The sequence below is a fragment of the Alnus glutinosa genome, chromosome 1 (assembly GCF_958979055.1).
Source record: "Alnus glutinosa chromosome 1, dhAlnGlut1.1, whole genome shotgun sequence".
Classification (NCBI taxonomy): domain Eukaryota; kingdom Viridiplantae; phylum Streptophyta; class Magnoliopsida; order Fagales; family Betulaceae; genus Alnus; species Alnus glutinosa.
Window position 1 is genome coordinate 41047125 of NC_084886.1, and position 19074 is coordinate 41066198.

The following is a 19074-nucleotide window of genomic DNA, read 5'->3' on the forward strand; positions in this document are numbered from 1 at the left end:
ACTGTAGTGACTAAATTGTTTTTTTTGGCATATTCTAGAGATTTCTGAATTCACTTTGATACAACATATAACGATTTATAAATTAGGCTAACCAAGCTGACTAAATTTACAATTTTTCTAATAATAATACAAGGAAGCATCGTAATTGTCGTGGCCACCTTTAACAGGAAGATAGTTTATTTTAGAAACTCACTTGATTGATCTTACAAAAGAAGATTACTAATTAGGCAAATGATATACGTAAACACTCACATTTGGTGTGGGATCCATACATTTGAGACCCATTTCACAAGCATAACTTGCTTTTAAGACGGCATTATATGTTGACATAGTAGTTCCGAGTTTAATTTTAGGAAAAATTGCACTATTGGTCCATGTAATTAGCTTAAATTACAAATCGCTCCCTTTGAATCAAAATTAATTCAGAGATCCCTGTGGTTGTTTTAATTTACAAATCGCTCACTGGAATCAAATTCTGTTAAAAATTTTAACAGATTCTGTTAGGCGCCAAGTCAGCACTAATAAGATAGCGACACAAGTTGATCATAATAAAAAAAACATATAAATCTATTAAAAATATAAAAAATAAAAAATAAAACTTAAATTTTGCTTTTAAAAGAATATTGAAAATAGAAAATGGGCTGCTATTGGTTGGACAGCCACCCCCAACCAATGGGGATGTGGTGCTAACGTGATGCCTAACGAAATTTGTCAAAAATTTTAACAGAATTTGACTTCAGAAAACGATTTAAAAATTAAGCCAACCACAAAGATTTTTGAATTAATTTTAATATCAGAATGAGTGATTTGTAATTTATATAGGCTAACCACATGGATCAATTGTATAATTTTTCCTTAATTTTAAAATTAATATCGTCAAAACCCATAGCTTTGCCCCGTGCCCCAGCTAGCTTAGGTGAATTTTATTTTGTTTTATATATTATTTTGAGATCTATGAGTAGGAAAATAGAAACTGTATCATAAGAAAATAACAAGAAAAATGTAGGTTAATATATCAAAATTCTAGGTTATTGCTACTCGATCTCTAGTCCTCTTCACACTTTATGAAAGCTAAATTCAATAGTTGGTGCATGCCTCGAGTTTATGGAAGCTCAAGCTTTATGAACAATTGAACATAAACCATTTAAGTTTCCCTTGTTGCCAACACAAGAAGAAAGGGATATTAATTATTATTTGGGGAAAATTGTTAAATTATTTCTTATGTAGAGTTTGGTCCTTTGATAAATTGCTACCTAGAGCTTAAGAAGGACAAATCATTTCATGTGATACCTTTACATGACAAATTACTCATTTTATATAAATTTCGACTATTTTTCCATTGGATCATTGTAAAATTACACATTTACTCTAAAAACATATAAAAATAATAATAATTAACTATTAAATCATCACTTATCTTAAAAGTTTAAGTATATATAAAGAATAAATATAATTATTTAATTATAAAAAATGTTTAGAATATATGCTATTACTTTTATTATAAATTCATTTACAAACGAACGTAACAATACCATATATATATTGGTGAAAAAATTAAGAGGAATTGATGAGCCAGATAATCTGTTTAATTATGTCACAAATTATGAATTGTCACATCATAAATGAGTAGTAAAACTTGTAGTGCTCCTAGCACTGCTCTTTAAATAATATTTTAACACTTCCTTCAACAAGTGATGTTCAACGTGAAATATTTAATGAACCGTAGATAATTGATTATTTAACATAGTATCAGGACAAAGGTCATGAATTTGAACATTGTCTCTGTTATTTATTTCAAACTTCAATAAAAAATCTTACATGTTTGGTTTTGAGAGAATTTGACTCTATGCGTGAAAAAAAATGTTAAAATATTAATTAAATAAGCATTTTTTTATTAACTTAAACTTTTATATATAATAAGTGATAATTTAACATAACTAGTCAAAACTCTCTTGAAATTTAGTTTTTGTGAGCACAAAAATATTTAAACATCATTGCAGACACCCAAAACAGTCTCCATATGTCGATCAAGATCATTCAAATTCTTAGTTGAGTTATGCTCTTCTGCATCAAACAGCTCCTCGAAGCATGTCCTTTGAAGTTTGGATTGTTGGCATTGTTTCCCGAGCTCTAACGTGTGGTCATCACCTTGCAGAATTTTTACAACCTGGATCGATCACAGTAGTTCAAGCCAGTCAGAATATAATGAATGCTTACAAACAAATTAGTTATCAAATTCACCATTCTTCGCTTGCTATATATATATGCATTGGCTAATTCAGATTCCTTTTGTGGTCAAGAGCCTTGTCAAGCTCTTTTTACAGCTAGATATGAGTAGGGAAAGCATCAGGGGGCTATGTTTTTAGCTTCTGGTGGTGCCATAATATAGGGCCAATATTTTGTGGATCTACCCCTACCGAATCAGGATTCTCAACAATTTTTCAGCTTGAACGAAAAATGTGAGAGAGTTCTTATGTGATGTGATTTTGTACCAACATGTAGATAGGCTGCCCAAGATCTATTCGAGCTTGTGGCTCAATAAGCTCTCTCTCGCATTTACTGTCTATATTATTAACAATCCGAATAACAAAATTGCCGATGTCTCTATCCCACTCCTATAACCTTAGTTCTATGCTTGTAAAGACTGACATGATAGTCTAGCTCAGCATCTAGCTACTAGAAATGTTTTTAGTATTTTCAGACAAAAGACATGCCTGGCTCATTTTAGGACGATGAATTGAAGACTGATGTATACACAAAGAAGCTGTCAAGGCTAGACGATTCATCTGTTCTGAGTCATAGGCATCAGCAAGACATGGATCAACAAGCTCCTTGATACTATTCTTAGAGAGCAAAGGCTTAGCCTGCAACGTATTGTTCAAAACAATTTGAATTGTGAACAATATATATTCCACAGTATACATAATACATGGAATTGATGCAGAAAGAAGTAAACATAAACATACCCACATCACAAGGCTTTGCTGTGAGCTATCCAGAGCTTTCCGCCCGGTGATTAGCTCTAACAGTAGCACCCCATGAGCATAGACATCAGTTTTCTCATCTACAACGCCATGCATGAAGTACTCTGGAGGAAGGTACCTGTCATGATCATTTGGGGGAGGATGTCAAATATTTGGAAAGCAAGCTTTCAAAGAATGAGAAACCAAGTCTGAGTTTTTGGATTTACTAACCCAAATGTGCCTTCAAAATTTGATACAATATGGTGAGTCCATTGATCGGGAAGCCATTTTGCAAGCCCAAAATCAGAAATCTGGATCAAGTTCCAAGCTAGTCACACATCAATCTATGATAGAATTCAACAATTGGGGTTATCATTCAATTGTATTCAGTTTACAAAGTTACCTGAGGTTCAAAATCCTCTGCAAGCAATATGTTAGAAGCCTTGATATCTTTGTGGATAATTCTCCTCTGACATCCCTCATGGAGATACAGAAGGCCCTCTGCAGTCCCCAAAGCAACCTTATATCTGATGCCCCAATCCAATTTCTCCCTCGGGCCTGTCAACATATAAAAAAGAAATAAACATATAAAAGTTTTATTCTGTGGGAACTTGAGAGGATTTGAAATTCACAGCTTCATAATGATAAACAAACCATATAGTATAGAAGCAAGGCTCCCATGGGGAGATAATTCAAGGACAAGGTGCATCCCCCCATCAACCCCATACCCAATCAATTTAGCAATGTTGGGATGGTCAACATGGACCAAAGTCCCAAGCTCACATAAGAAATCAGCAGTCATTTCTTCTTGGGTTCCTGTGGTCAGCCGTTTAATTGCAACAAGCTGCCCATCTTCCAATGCACCCTTGTAAACTTTGGCATAGCCTCCCTCCCCTATCAAATTCTCTTCATATAAGACAGGAATAGAAAATGTTCAGCAGCCTAGCAGTGAAGTGTTAAAATTACATCCAAAAAAAAATTCTCTTTTTAATTAGGAAAAATTTCCCTTACACCATGATGTTTAGGCGGTTTTACAATCATATTCTCAAAGTTTAAAGATTTGCAATGTCGGGTTCTCATGTCTTAGCCCTTTTTAATTACACCCCTACCATTAGGATCGAAAGTTAAATCAAACGGTGGATAGGTAAAATGTCTCTTGTGCCCCTATAAAACTTATAAAAATACAAAAATACTTTAATTAAATGATTAAAAATACAAAATAACATGGAACCCACAGCTGCGTGTGGGTCAGTCCTGGCCCAGCCGTGAGTCAGCCAGTCAACATTTTTTTAAAAGAAAAGAAAAGAAAAAAAAAAAAAACCAGGTTATTTTGAGTATTTTAGTGTCCTATCCAAACGGAGGGTAATATTGCAAAATTCTAAAATATGAGAACTCGATATTACAAATTTTTAAACTAAAATGATTACAAAAGCTCCTAAACATCAACCGCGCGGGCAAGTGAATAAACATCAATGGGGCAAGTGAAGTATCCTTTTAATTATAAACACTCAAGTTAAAATGGTATCTTCACATTCCAAATGTGCAAATTAAATTCTGAAGAAAGAGCCACTGACCATGGCTGAAGTTGTTGGATGCGGCTTGGAGGTCTGAGAGTGTGAAGTTCTTCCAGGAAGACTTGAAGCAACAAAATTCACTATCTATAGAAGAATTCAATGGTGGAACCATATCCTCTCTAATTCTTTTGCTTTTCCTCCTGGTGAGTACTTTTTGGGGTCCTTTCTTCAACATGCGAAAGAAGCCATGCCAATTATGTGTAGCTGCTCTTGAATGATCTTCCGAGTCTGAAGAACTGGCCTTGGAAGAAGTTGTTTCAGATCCTATGCTTCTTGAGCAGTCCTCAAGAGATCCTCTTGGAGAGGACTCACACATGCTCTCCTCCGCATCCATTGAACTAAAGTCTGTATGATATATATAATACTAGCTTTAGATTAGTATATTTATATATATATATATATATATATATATACATACTTTCTTATGGTACTTAAAGGATAAACAAAAGAGAAATATTGACTGTCATACAATTGAAATGGTGTGCTGGTACTTTTTACAGGTCTTTATTGATCTAAAGGTTGATTTCACGGCTATATCATCATTAAGTATGTATGTCAGTCGAATAGCAATATACTAAAGAGTATTACTCTAAACAAAATAGATAATTTACCGTTACTTGAAAAGGAGTAAGAGAGCCCAGGCTGCCCAGCTCCCGGCAACTGTCTGCCTCCCAAAAGAGTAGCCTCCTCTTCTTGATTTTCTCTGGCAATGTCGCGGGAACCATTGCTGCCCATATGGTCCTCAAGTGTCAAAAAAACAACACAGAATATATATGACAAAATCCAGAAGAGCTAATTAAACAACGTATGATGGCCGGTGAGTCGGTGATCGACCTAGAGGAAAGCAGGCTAAAAATTCTTTCTTTCTTTTGTTCTTTAGAAATCCACAAGGGAGAATTAAAGAACAAGGATTTAATGATCTGAATGTCGAAATAACTTCAATACAAACCTTTGTATAGACTATATAATATAATCCGGCCTAATTAATCCTAAGATAACTAAAAGAATTTAAACAAAAAGGAAATACTGCAATTATAAAGTTTCTAGAAATCCCAAAAAATATATAATAGTAATCCTAAAATCACTAGAAAAACTCAAAAAATATGAAAAATAAATAAATAAAGAAATAAAATAGGGGTTCTAGTAGTAAGATTTCTAACACGAGGGTACGTTGTTCTCGTTGTGGGACTTCCGGCTTCATACAGGCAAGTTGCAGCCTATAATCTGAAAAATCTTAATCTAATTACTAATTAGAAAACCTGACAAAGATAAAACAAAACCCTGGCCATGGTTTGGTCCTACATCAAGAGGTCCCAACTATCCAAACGGAAAGAAATGGCCAAAAAATTTCGAAGAAATTAAAACAGACAATTTACGGACAGGACACAAAAGCAACATTAATGTAAACAGGAGTTCACAGTAATTTTTTGTTTTTTCCTATTGTTTGTTTATATATGTAACAACCGTACTCAATTTATAATTAACAAGAGAAACACAAGCAGCTACAAAACAAAGAGGTTAGAAATAAAGTGGCATCAATTGTCTTTACTGTTAGTCTGTTAATTACTACAGTAATTAACACACGGGAAAAATAAAGGGGGAAAAAAAAAAACCAGAAACTAATAGCTAAATAGGAGGAGGCTCAGATCGAAGAGTTACCATGAAGAAGCTGAAGGTTCCCCGGCTTTGTCCATGAGTTATCAGAGGTGGCCAAACCACCAGAGAGAGGCCACAGAAGCCAAAAGAAGGCGAAGGCGAAGGAAATGGCAGATACAAAGAGTCGGAGAGAGAAGCGAAACGTACGAAAGTAGCGGTTGGCATGAACTGATCGAATTTTCTGAGCCTTTGCAATATCCTATATTTTTTTATTACATTTCACCCAATATTCGGGCTGGAAAATCGGCTTTTCTTTGCCATTGTTCCAGTTCTTAATCCAACCTCCATTGCTTTTTTATTTTTTTATTTTTTACAATTTAAAAAAAAGAAAAAGAAAAAATCAAATTGAGAGGTACTTGAAGAGGGGATAAAGGAAGCATATTTTGTGGGATGCTATCTTGAAGGTCTAAATTAAGCATGCATGCACGTAGCGACTCTTCTTCCCACGCCGTACGCAAAAGCCCCCTCGCCAACTTTGCCTCCCACTCCACTTTTGGTCCTTTTGACCCGTGGACTAAGTCTCTCTCTCTCTCTCTCTCTCTCTCTAGAGAGAGAGATGATTAACAAATCAATAAACGGTTTGAAAACAAGAGACGTTATAGTCGGTGAAATTAAGGTTGTCACTGCAAGAGTTACCAAGTCCACGCATGTTGATGAAAAAGGATAAGAATGAGACGGGGAACAAAATCCAAAACCGTGTACAAAATAGGAAGGGGCTGAAAAAGGGAGTGGCAAAGCCACCGCCTCAGCCAAAATCACTTCCAAATGATCTGTCTAGGGTAGTTCGGCCACCTCCAAAGTCATTGGAGATGGTTTGACCACCCCTTAATTTTTATTTTTATTTTTGCTATTTGAGGGTGGCCAATTCACCTATCGCCTTCCCACCCTCATTTGGTGAAAGGGCCACCTATTTTTAATCGGATTTAATTTTAGTTTTTTCTTCTTCTTTTGTAGATTTTAGTTTTTTATTTTCCTTTTTCAAATTTATAGAGATATTTTTATTTTATTGAAAATTTTTGGGAAATGATTCATGCACTCATGGTGCACAACAAGAGAACTACCACAAGACACAATGAAGTGGATCCCATTGTGTGGGGCACTTTTTATTGTGCATTGTAATAATTCACTTTGTTGTACACCACGAGTATTTTGAGCATTTCCCTTTTAACAAAAAAATCTTCTATTACACCTCAAGTGGTTTCTTGTTTGAGCTGAGCTGGAATATGCAAACACTCACACGGGACACATCCATTGTGGAGAAGAAGTGCACTGCCAAAAAGCCTTCCTTGAAGACGTCAAAAAGCCTAACTTGAAGATCAGATTTCAGTATTCTACACCATTTTTTTTTTTTTTTGTCATTTTGAAAAAAATTAAAAAGAACACAAAAAAAAATCGAACACTCAAACGTATCCAATGGGTTTGTGGTCCGTTTTGCACAACTACAAAACGGGCCATGATCCTGTTTTGCAACGTATAGCACGGGTCACAAGGTTCACAAGTCAGGACAAAAATAAAAATAAAAACATGCATCTTAATTATATTTTTTTTTTCTTATCTTGGAATAAAGTTTTAAGTCCATGTGAAGAAACTACAAAATTCAAGCAAATTCAACCAAAATGCCCAGACTAGACCAACAATTAGCATCTCTTTGCACCGGAGAAAGATTAGGTAGATAAAAGTCGAGTGAAAATGCAACCAAGAAAAGATGCGGCCAATATGATTGATAACCGAACTTTGAGATGACCCATTGTTGGACTACCAGTAGCCGCCTGTATAGGAACTTGGAGAGTGCATTAACTTAGTATAGAGGATAACCTGAATATCAACAAGTCAGACATCTACAGACTACAGGCATATGTATCCCTTTCTCTGTAACATGTATAGCTCGCATCAAACAAATGAAAGCTGCCTACAATGATACACAAATCACGTTGCTAATATTATGTTAGGCCACCTAAAACTTCTAAGTGTTGTGCCCACAACAATGATGTCTTATTATTTAAGTTAATGATTTCATTTATTTTATTATTTAATACTTTAGTTTCCATGATATGTGCTCTTCTTTATACAATGACACAAAGGACAATATCCTCGAGTCTCAGAACAAGTCAACTTTCATCAATAACATGCAAATTCACAACCTGATAGGCAATTCAACAGGAGTTCAAAGAATAGTTTTATTGCACTTTTGAATTACTATCTAATGTACAGAGGAAACTGCCAAAGAAACTCTATAGTAACACATGTCAATGCTTGCAAATTGTAACTACAGTTCCATCTCTGCAATTTCAATGGACATTGCGAGTGATCAATCCCTCAAATATGGTATAAAGGTCCTTGTTCTCTGAGCCAAAAATCTCTTCAGCCTTATGCAGAGTCTCCTGAAATATTCCAGATGTATAAATGAATATTTGTCACTGATGTTTTAAAAAAAAGAACATGTAGAGAGCGAGAGACCACATACCTCTTTTGTTTGTTTGTGGGCATTCAATTCCTTAACATTTGCTAGAAAGGCACCGAACTGCTCATAAGACAAACGGCTCCTGATGAGAAGAAGAAAAGCTATCAGATCAGCATCTGCTTCATTTTAGAGGCCAAGAAACAAATCATGAGCACATAAGCACAAAATTCAAAATTTGAATTCCAAGGCTGTTAGAATAGCCTGGCGTTCAAGATGTTCTCATTCTTTTTTTAAAATCTATTCATTTAAAAAAAAAAATTGAGAAAATCTATTTACTTGTGTTGATAATGGGAGAATCAATGCATGATAGGTAAGGAGGCGCAATGATTTCCCAGGGTCTTTCTCATGCCATTTGGCAGTGTTATGTAATGATTCAGCCGGTATCCCATAAATCCATATCTTTTGTTGAATAAAAAGCTTTTGGTTAAAAAAGGACTCAAGAGTTGGGTCAATGCCAAGATTGTGATTAAGCTGCAAGATGTTGCATTTTTGAAACGAGCTAGAAAATCATTAAAGCTAAATGATAAAGGGGACACATAAACCGTAGCCCCCAAATATACGAAGTGTGGTAAATCATGTGTGATTATGTTGATTATGTGTGATGATATGTTGATTATGTGTGATGCAAATCATGATCAAATCTATAATTTGAGTCACATTCTCTTCTGCTTTGAAGCCATTTCGAGCTTGAAAATCAATCTTCGGAAATCTAAATTAGTCGCAATAAGAGAGGTTCCGCACCAAGAAGAACTGGTTGACACTCTCAATTGTAGTATCTCTTCTCTTCCCTTGAAATAGTTGGGACTTCCTCCAAGTGCTTCTTTTAAGTCAAAAAGCTATTTGGGGTTGAGAATATGGAAAAAAAGATGGGCCAGTTGGAAGAAGATCTATTTGTCTCGGGGTGGGCACCTAACTCTAATCAATAGCACGTTATCCAATTTACCTATATACTTATTGCCCCTTTTTCCTTTACCAGCTGGTATAGCTAGAAGATTGGAGTGTCTCCAAAGAAACTTTCTTTGGGATGAACCAAGAAGTGAGCAGTTCCATCTAGTGAACTAGAAGACTATATGTTCCCCGGTTTCTAGAGGACGGTTAAGAGTTAAGAATCTCATGTTATTCAATAAAGCGTTATTGGGGAAATGGCTTTGGAGATTTGTGCAAGAGAATTCTCTATGGAAATAGGAAGGGGCCGAACTAGAAATTTGAGTGAGGGGGGGACGAAACTAAAAAAAAAATTGAGATGGAAGAAATTAATTTTTGAGTCTATTTCATTAAAAAATAAAAATAAAAAAATAAAAAAAGATAACTTGTTTCATACAGAGTAAGAAAGAGAGAGGAAAGGAAAAAAAAAAAAAAAAAAAAAAAAAAAAAAAAAAAAAAAAAAAAAAAAAAAACCTTGTTGCTATTTGAAAGATAAGTGTTTCTCTCTTAATTAGCCATTTTACTACTACGGTAATAAAAAAATAAAAAAATTTTAAAAAAAGGGGCTTGTTACTACATTTCTTTTTACACTCCACAAGACGTGCAGCTTGTGCAGTGTGTAATCTTATTGTTCTGTATTTGACTTTTCGTGTTTTTACTTCTTTGTGCATTGTGAAAAGCTATGTTCATCATTAACAAAGAAAGGATTTGACTTGAGAGTAGACCTCAACCTGTCCTTTAAGGAGTGCAAAAATCATTTGTGGGGACGAAATGTGAACTATGAAGGAGTAATAATGGACTTATTAGTGTTTTTGAAGGAGTTTTAAAAATCTTTGAGGGGACACTCGTCCCCCCAACCATAAACGTGGGTCCACCTCTGGAAATAGGTGATTGTTGAGAAGTATGGGGTACAGAGATGGGGTTGGAGCTCAAAGGAAGTTTGTGGTCCCTATGGAGTATGCCTTCGGAAGAATATTAGGAGTGGCTAAGGGTATTTGTCCAACCATGTTTCCTTCAAGGTTGGGGATGGATCCTGCATCCGCTTTTGGCATAATGTGTGGTGCGGAGTAGCCACTCTCAAGTCCATTATTTGATAACTGAGGATAAAGAGGCCTTGTTGTTAGATTACTTGGACTCCTCAGGCACTTCTATTCATTTGGAACCCGAGTTTTATCAAGGCATTCCAAGATTGGAAGCTAGAATCTCTATACTCTTTCCTTAATCTACTATATTCCTCAAAAACATTCGAGGGAGGCGGAAAGAATGATGTGGATGCCAGATAGCCATCATGACTTTGAAGTGAAGAGCTATTATAAATCGTTACAATCTGGAGAGCCTAGATCATTTCCCTGAAAAATGTGAGTAGAAGGTTAAGGCTCCGCCTCACATTGCTTTCTCTACTTGGACAGCAACTTTGGGTATGTTAGCTTTTAGTGTTGGCCTATTCAGTGATCAAAACAAGTATCGTAAGTCGTTAAACAGGTAGTTGTTTTGGTGGTTATAATTTGAAGTTAAAGTTATGGATTTTACACAGGCGTTAGCAAACCTGTCCTGACGGGGTTGATCCAGTAGAGCCACCAAGGGCACCGTCAGCTAGGGCATCAGCAACACGTCTTGACAAAGTTCGAGTATGAAGACTTACAACGTGTCGTTAGCAAGGCTGTCAACTGGACGTTCTGACGCGATGGGTTCCAGGAGCCTACCCGAGAGGTTTGTCAGCTAAGTCATCAGCTAGGCGTCTTGACACCTTTGTTAATTGGGTGATAATATGCTTAAAACCCTAGAAGCATCCTGACGGGACTACTTAAGTGTCTCGACGTTGTTCAAATACCTGCATACGTTTGAAAAGTTTTTCACATGTACGCCAAGAGAATCTTTGGTTAAAGCTTTCGTTGCATAATTCTCTTGGAATGTTCATTCAAACCACACCTTTCATTCATCAAATGTTTGAAGTCTACTAATGGGTAGGAAAGGAAACCAAGAAGGAAGATTGCCTAGATGCCTAGCGAGGAGTTGGAGTTGCTGCGGTAAGAGACAAGTGGAGGTGCTTGTCTATGTACAAAAGTCTAAGTCGTTATAAGGGTTGTAAGTATACTTTGCCTGTACTTTGAATCTTTCTTAGTGGATTAGTTTCTTGGGTTTGGCTGCCCTAGAGTGGTTTAACTTTTGATGTGTTATTCAAAAGATTTCCACTTCGTCAACAAATTTTTGTGTTGATTGTAGTTGATGCTTTATTACCATTTTTTTTTTGCTAAATCACCTCCTCATCCATTATGAGTACTCTAGCGATCTTTCGCACTTGGTTCTCAATTTATTAATAGTTTTGTGGGCTACGCCTAGTAGCAACCTAGAGCTACTTCATTGTTGGAAGATTCAAGGACGGGAGCATCCCAAAGAGGCTATTTAGAAAGTTATTCCTACATCTTAATATGGACCATCAGGGGAGAAAGGAATTGACGCCTTTTTGAGGATTGCGAGTCTAATGTGCTTAGTTTAAAATCTATCTTTATGAGATCTCGCTTGGATTGGGCTCTAATCTATGTTCCCAATTTCACACCTTCAAATCTTTTTTATTGTGTTAACACTTTGGATTTTCGACACCTTTATGGTGGTTGTATCTCTTGTATACTTATTGTGTACAAGGGCTTTGTTTTTTCTTTCAATAAATTATTATTCATAAAAAAAAAAATAATAAAAAAAAGATGTTGCATTAATGGAATTTCAGTAACAAAAGAAGCACCATGTTTTCCATACTGGACACACGTACTAACTATATTTATTGATTTTTTAATAACCAAGTGGTACATAGATGTTCTATAAATAGCTCAATGTTTTTACCTGACTTGGCGGAAGAATTCTTTCCCATCAACCCGTGTTCTCCCTGAAATAGATTAAAACAATGACTAATGAAATAGGTTAAATACCCCATAAATACTCAGTTTCCATAAGCTATCTACTTGTGCAGGTGCAAAGATATAAAAGAGCTAACCACTTTGTGATCCTGTGTCAGAGCTTGATACTGAACTGTGATGGCTTGAGTGCATAGAAGAAAACATTGAAGACCTATCATCAAAGATGCCTCTTGATGTTGAAAATGAAAGTGAATGTCGCCTTGGGGACGCAGGCTTAGAGGTTTTTGTTGGGGATACCGACGCAGATAGGCTTGGAGGAGAACCCGGAGGAGTAAAATGAGGTGTGCTAGTTTGGGATGCTAACAGGAGGCCATGTGATATGCGAGGTCTTGAGCCTGCAAGGATAGAATTGAAATGCTCAGTTGCAGGGTTTCGAATTCATCAGCAGTATGACATCTGGCCGTCATATATATTATATGCATTAACTCGTGCAAGACACTTATTCCAACCACCTAAGCGAATAAACTCTGATAATAAATTTATTCTCACATTTTTTTTTTTTTCGATAAGTAAAAATTTATTCTCACATTATAACATGAACATACCATCTGTCTCACGATTCTCTGCAAATGAATTTCCTACTTCAGACGTCTGACTCCAGGTTGAAGAGTATCTAGAAGGAGGAAAGGTGGCATCATTTTCTGAGACAAAATAGAAAACCTCTTTCAGATTAATGGTTGTATTGGTAAAACAATATACAAAAACTAGTACCAAATGCTTTACTTTTAAAATGTTCAACAGGTCATTGCAAATGAAGCAGTATGTTTTGGAGCACATTCAAAAGTTAAAGAGGCAAATTTAACAAGTAACTTTCAATTTCTTACAAACAGTCATAAGAAATATGGCTAATTTTCTCAAAGGAATTTCAGAAACACAGGGCTGTGGATGACCAAATACATTCATTTTTGTTTTTCATTTAGATCAGATGGCAATATATGCGCAGGCAGCCCTCCCTCGCCTTCAAAAATCCCCCCCCCCCCCCCACCCCCCCCATGTCACACGTTGATTAGACCTCACTCCTTCAAAAGGCGCTTACCATTTGGCCATAAAAGGCCAGGATTGAGATAATTATTCAATTTCAGGCCTAAAAGATTCCTCCACAAGAATTCAGATTTAATAACCATTAGTTAACACACTGACTTACTGTTGGACATTTATCAATATGATATGCACAGCAATCACCTAGAATCCACCTAGGCAAGATGCAATCAACATGAAAAATGAGATAGAAGTAAATATACATGACCTTCAATCTGTGATGCGGAAGATAAACTTGAATGGCTTTGTATCTTAGCAACATCCTTTGGAGCTCCGGCCTGTGGCAAAACCAAATTCAGTTATGGCAAGAGCCAGAATACACGTACATTCACCTAGTATTGTGCTTGCAACATTTAGTTTTCATGAAACTGCCACCTTAAGCTAGATCATTGACTTCTTTAAAAAAACTTGGGAAATGCTGAGAGAAGATAACTCACTGAATTTTCATCATCCTCTTGAAGTGATTGCATGAGTGTCTTCCTGAACACCTCCAACTGCACACGCCCCAAACATTAGGATCCCATTAGACACCTCCAACTATAAAACCGAATTCTAAACTCGTTCAATTGTATCAAGCGAGGTGCTGAAAGAGCTCTAAACAATACCGTGTGTGTGTGTGTGCGCGCGCGTGCTCAAAGAGCTCTAAACAATACCATTGTGTGTGAGAGAGAGAGACAGAGACAAACATTCCAACCCTAGTTAGACTAACCTAGTTAAATAGATCACATGTTATTAATATGATTAATTTATTTCATTAATAATGTTAGCATTTAAATAATTTTTTAAAAGCATTTTTAGTGCCTATGTAGCCATATGTGCATAGTTTTCATAAAAACCTTGGCAATGTTCTAGCATACTAATTTCATAAGACAAAGTTGGAAAATAATTTTTTAAGGCCAAATACCCTAGCCTCATACCTCGGGTATTTTGTGTTCTAGCATACTAATTTCATAAGACAAAGTTGGAAAATAATTTTTTAAGGCCAAATACCCTAGCCTCATACCTCGGGTATTCTGTCGGCCAAATACCCTAGCCTCATACCTCGGGTATTTTGGTCACAGTGTGTGTGTGTGTGTGTGTGTGAGAGAGAGAGAGAGAGAGAGAGACAAACATTCCAACCCTAGTTAGACTAACCTAGTTAAATAGATCACATGTTATTAATATGATTAATTTATTTCATTAATAATGTTAGCATTTAAATAATTTTTTAAAAGCATTTTTAGTGCCTATGTAGCCATATGTGCATAGTTTTCATAAAAACCTTATTATATGCATTTTCATTTTAGTTTGGCAATGTTCTAGCATACTAATTTCATAAAACAAAGTTGGAAAATAATTTTTTACGGCCAAATACCCTAGCCTCATGCCTCGAGTATTTTGGTCACAGTATGCCAATTTTTTTTTTTTTTTTTTTAAAAAAAAGTAGAATCCTAGTTTATTTTGGTCTCCTAAACCTAATTCTTTTTGGAGAATGAAAAATCCTTTTTTAAAAAAGTTAACCGACACATATCATTAAAAGCGTAAGACGCCTCTAAGTACACAGGAAGCTTGAAGAATGAAAAATCATAACCTATAAAAACTACTCTATGGCCGTGTGCCCTATTGTTGCCTCTCATTCTCTCAATTTCACAAATTCTCAAGAGAACGCAAGCCCCCGAGCCCCCTAGAAAAAATGGGCCACCCCTTTCTTGGAGAATTCTTGAATTCTCTTCACTCTTCTCACATGACACGATCCTGAGAAGCTCTGAGCAACAATTTTCCATCAATTTTTTGCAAGCCTAATGTAAGTTCTCTATACTTTTTCAAATTCTATTCAATATTTTACACAAGTTTATATCGTAGTTTTAATCTTCAATGAAACTATGCAACATCTTTATGAGTTTTGTGTAATATGAACTTTCTTGCACGAACTCATAAATTCTATGATGTTAGTTTACATAAAACATCATGTAGACACATGATCATAATGATTTTTCGAAGGCTCACGTCATACAATATAGTTTTTCATATTGTCACGTAGCAGCTTTTGTAAATCATAAACTAGTGATGTAAAAATCATACCTAAGCGTTAGTGTGCATTAAATTTTTAATTAGACTCCGTAAAAATCACATGTGCCTAGGCCACAATGAGGGCTGATCCATATGCAGTCCGAATTTAGTGTTTTTTGAAGCCTAGGATCAATTAAATGTATTTCACACATATTATTCATAAAAAATAATTTTTGAAAACTATTCAGGGAGTGATTTACAGATCTGGAAAGAACCTCCAGGGGTCGAAAATTCAGTCCCAAGGTCCTCAAATTAATTTTTAAACTCAAGCACACAATTCCTACATGTTCTAGGCAATTTTTGGGATCATATTGTATTGTTTTTTCAAGAAAGATCACACATTTAGCTCCTGATTTGATTGCAGTGATTAAAGTTCATGAAAAAAATTTAAAACACATTTGATCCACACTAAGAGAACTTAAAGAACGACGAGTTATTTTCCTAAGAAGAGAAAAGCTCCTCTCTCATATTGCCCCAAGATTATGAGAAAAAAGTTTAAGAAAGAAAAGGAAAAATACGAGCGTATGAAGAGGCTGATAATTTTTATAAGTATATTTGGCCTAAGAAGAGAGAAAATGCACGGTTCTAGTTAAATAGTGTCCTATTTATGACGTTTACGCCTCAAAGGGTTTGGGGTTGTTAGAGATCAGAGAGAAGTTTGTAGCTTTCTCAATTACTAGCAAAAAAGGAGAACACACATTTCTTTCTTGGTTAACGATTTCATTCTTTATGAATTGAATTAATGCTTCAATTTCAACTGTCTACAACATAAATGAAACCAAAAAAAAAAATAACCGACTGCTGTAAAATCCAATAAAGGGTATCCCATTATTGCATTACAGGACCATATCAAGCTTTCTTGAATTCGCATATCTCCTCCACCAAATTCTCTTCTCAACTAATCTTAACGGAACAGTAAAATAAACAATTCACGATACCTAATACCACAAATGTATCAATATTCACTTGGCACATCACACTAAACGGTAAAAAAAAAAAAAAAAAAAACTGATCAAAAGCCAACAATTCACAAAATGTAGCCGTTAATGCAAAGCATCAAGGTAGTACCTTGGAGACATCTCGGTTCAGCTTCTTCACAGTGTTCGATAGCGAAGCGTTCTCTTTCACCAAGCTCTCCTACACCAAATAAAAAATACGAATGAACTTGACCCCAAAAAAAAAAAATCGGGTTGATGTTGGGGTCGGGTCGGGTCGGACCTTTTCCTCGTCGGCGCGGGAGAGTTGATCGGCGGCTTCGGAGAGGGAGGCGCTGAGGGACTCAACCTGGGCCTGGAGCTCGGCGATGAGGCGGTCCTTCTCGGCGAGTTGGAGGCTGAGGGCGGAAGACTCTGATTCGAGGGCAGAGACGCGTGTCGAGAGCGCAACGGAAGTGATTTTGCGGGCCACATCGAGCTGCTCGAAAGGATCGGACGGCAGGACTTCCAACACCTCCTCGGGAAGACCGAAGTTGGAGCAACCCGAATCCTTCGCCAGCATCTCTCACTCTCTCTTTTGTTTTTTGTTTTTCTATTTTCTTATTCTGGTTTTTAATTTTTTATTTAGCCACCGGCTCTATATAGTCTATACTACTCCACTTCTGTGCATATAATGAGGAACATTTTATTTTTATTTATTGATATTTTAAAATGAAAAAGACAAATGGACATCATGGATTGGATGGATGAGATTTGGGCAGGACAGTGTGTGTCTGTTTTCAATGTTATGCGAAAAATATGTGGTTTCCAGGAGGGTTTGTGAATGGATAGAACATTAGAAGAGACAAACAACAGTACAACACACATGCCGCTTCTCAATTTTTATTTGTTTATTTATTTATTTATTTTGTGAAATGGGTTGAGGAGGAGGTTTTTGGGCAAGCATAAAGCTTGTAAGATTGGGCCGTCATTTACAATGCCCACCTAATTCCAACAAAAAAAGGTTTTGGGGCTCATGCCACGTCAATCCACCGTATATTTATACGTGGGCTTATTTGCTAATCACTATCTTAATTGTACGATAGTCGTATAATTTTTTTAAAAAAGATGCTCCTAGTATAAGTGGCAAGACTTTCCTAGTGATGCATTGGAGCACTTTTAATAGCTATTCTAAAGTTTGTGTCCTTCGTTAAATATAGAATAAATCTAAAAAAGATAACAAAAATCACATGCAGCAGATACCTTAATTGTTCCCTAAACATTAGGTATGTTACAGTGCTGTCTAATGCATTTGGTAAAACTTTAGCTTCCTCATAGCTTCCATATCCATTATTTTAACACAAAATATTTATCTCTCATCTTTTTGTCTTTCATTCAGAAATTTGTTGGAATTTTGTAAAAAAATTGTAAGAGTAGGTAGAAAACTTGTATTTTGTAAATAAATAATATTTTAACGTTATAGGAAAATATAAGACAAGTTGTTGTAGAGTATATTTGGATAGGAAAGCAAAAAGTAATTTTATTTTCTAACTATTTATATTTAATTTTACTATCTCTATTTTTCTAAGGAAATCTCTCGATTTTTATTTTTTTTTATATAGAAACTAGGCCAAATTCTGAAAAGAAATGAACATGACAAGTTGGTTCAAATACCAAGCCACCACAGATTTGTGTCTAGTTTGCTTCTTGTGTCTTGCTGCTTGGCCATGTTGTGAGCATTCCCAACCGCTTTCATAAAGTCTCTTTTCCTTATAGGAAAAATGTCAAAAAAATTACAAAAAACCATCCACAGCATATACCCTATCAATTCTCTAAATATTGAGAATGATACAGTTCTATCAAATGTGTAGGGAACCAAAAAAACTTTCCTACCTATTATTCTAATACAAAATATTTTTCTTTTCTCTCTCATTTTTCATCTTTTTGCCTTTTATTGAAAATTGTGTTAGAATTTTGTAAAAAATATGAGGATAAGTGCAAACTTATATTCGTAAAGAAATAATATTTAATTGATATAAGGAAATATAAGAGAAGCTATTATGGAGTGTATTTGAATAAAAAAAAAAAGGCAATTTTATTTTTTAAATTAAAAAAAAAATTAGAAAAAAAAAACTGTTGCGAATGTACTTAGAGGTACCCATCAAACCATTGACAAGGCATCTTATTACGTGTCAAAGCAGAATTCAGGTGAATTTATGCTTTCAAAAGCAGTTGGAGAGATAACCTTCTTCTCTTTTTTCCTTTTTTTAAATGGGGAGGCAGCGGAGTCCCATTGCCACCAATACCATTTTACTTAAGTCCACATCCGGAATTTTCGACTGTCCCTCTTCATCTTTTAATAAAGGGAAATAGAGACCCAATCGTGGATATGGATAAAGATTAACATAAAACTCTGTTGTTTAGATTGTTGATATTTCGAATGATAAATATGATAAAACTAATGCAAAACCCATTTGTCTAAACAAATTTTAAACTGCCCATTTACTTGCTTGAGCAAGCGGACCTATATATAGATATTATCTCATATTTATTATCCGAACAACAAAATTACTAAAAATTCAT

At 35.5% G+C, this 19074-nt stretch overlaps 2 protein-coding genes across 2 annotated transcripts; both read right to left on the reverse strand.

The window, feature by feature from the left end:
* Nucleotides 1–1925: 1925 nt before the first annotated feature.
* Nucleotides 1926–6306, reverse strand: LOC133858919 (receptor-like cytosolic serine/threonine-protein kinase RBK2). The gene is made up of 9 exons (XM_062294369.1): nt 6197–6306; nt 5149–5264; nt 4538–4882; nt 3618–3869; nt 3367–3521; nt 3195–3274; nt 2967–3102; nt 2715–2864; nt 1926–2167 (listed from the first exon to the last, which is right to left on the reverse strand). Exons 1-9 carry the CDS (start codon nt 6229–6231, stop codon nt 1985–1987), a joined length of 1452 nt encoding a protein of 483 aa, XP_062150353.1. The 5' UTR covers nt 6232–6306; the 3' UTR covers nt 1926–1984.
* A 2046-nt stretch (nt 6307–8352) lies between these two features.
* Nucleotides 8353–17161, reverse strand: LOC133881601 (uncharacterized protein At4g15545). Its single transcript, XM_062320559.1, has 9 exons — nt 16796–17161; nt 16646–16714; nt 13966–14022; nt 13737–13806; nt 13036–13131; nt 12568–12825; nt 12417–12459; nt 8658–8736; nt 8353–8574 (listed from the first exon to the last, which is right to left on the reverse strand). The coding sequence occupies exons 1-9, from the start codon at nt 17072–17074 to the stop codon at nt 8482–8484; spliced, it is 1044 nt and encodes a 347-aa protein (XP_062176543.1). The 5' UTR covers nt 17075–17161; the 3' UTR covers nt 8353–8481.
* Nucleotides 17162–19074: the final 1913 nt, after the last annotated feature.

What these genes read in the sequence shown, in the direction of transcription:
- LOC133858919 (XM_062294369.1), bottom strand. Translation starts at nt 6,231, where the DNA reads ATGGACAAAGCCGGGGAACCTTCAGCTTCTTCATG. An exon ending in TTACTCCTTTTCAAGTAACG is followed by an intron (nt 4,883 to 5,148) that starts GTAAATTATCTA and finishes TATATCATACAG; the next exon opens with ACTTTAGTTCAATGGATGCG. An exon ending in CCTTGCTTCTATACTATATG is followed by an intron (nt 3,522 to 3,617) that starts GTTTGTTTATCA and finishes ATATGTTGACAG; the next exon opens with GCCCGAGGGAGAAATTGGAT.
- LOC133881601 (XM_062320559.1), bottom strand. Translation starts at nt 17,074, where the DNA reads ATGCTGGCGAAGGATTCGGGTTGCTCCAACTTCGGTCTTCCCGAGGAG. An exon ending in TTCCGCATCACAGATTGAAG is followed by an intron (nt 13,132 to 13,736) that starts GTCATGTATATT and finishes ATTTTGTCTCAG; the next exon opens with AAAATGATGCCACCTTTCCT. An exon ending in TGACACAGGATCACAAAGTG is followed by an intron (nt 12,460 to 12,567) that starts GTTAGCTCTTTT and finishes AATCTATTTCAG; the next exon opens with GGAGAACACGGGTTGATGGG.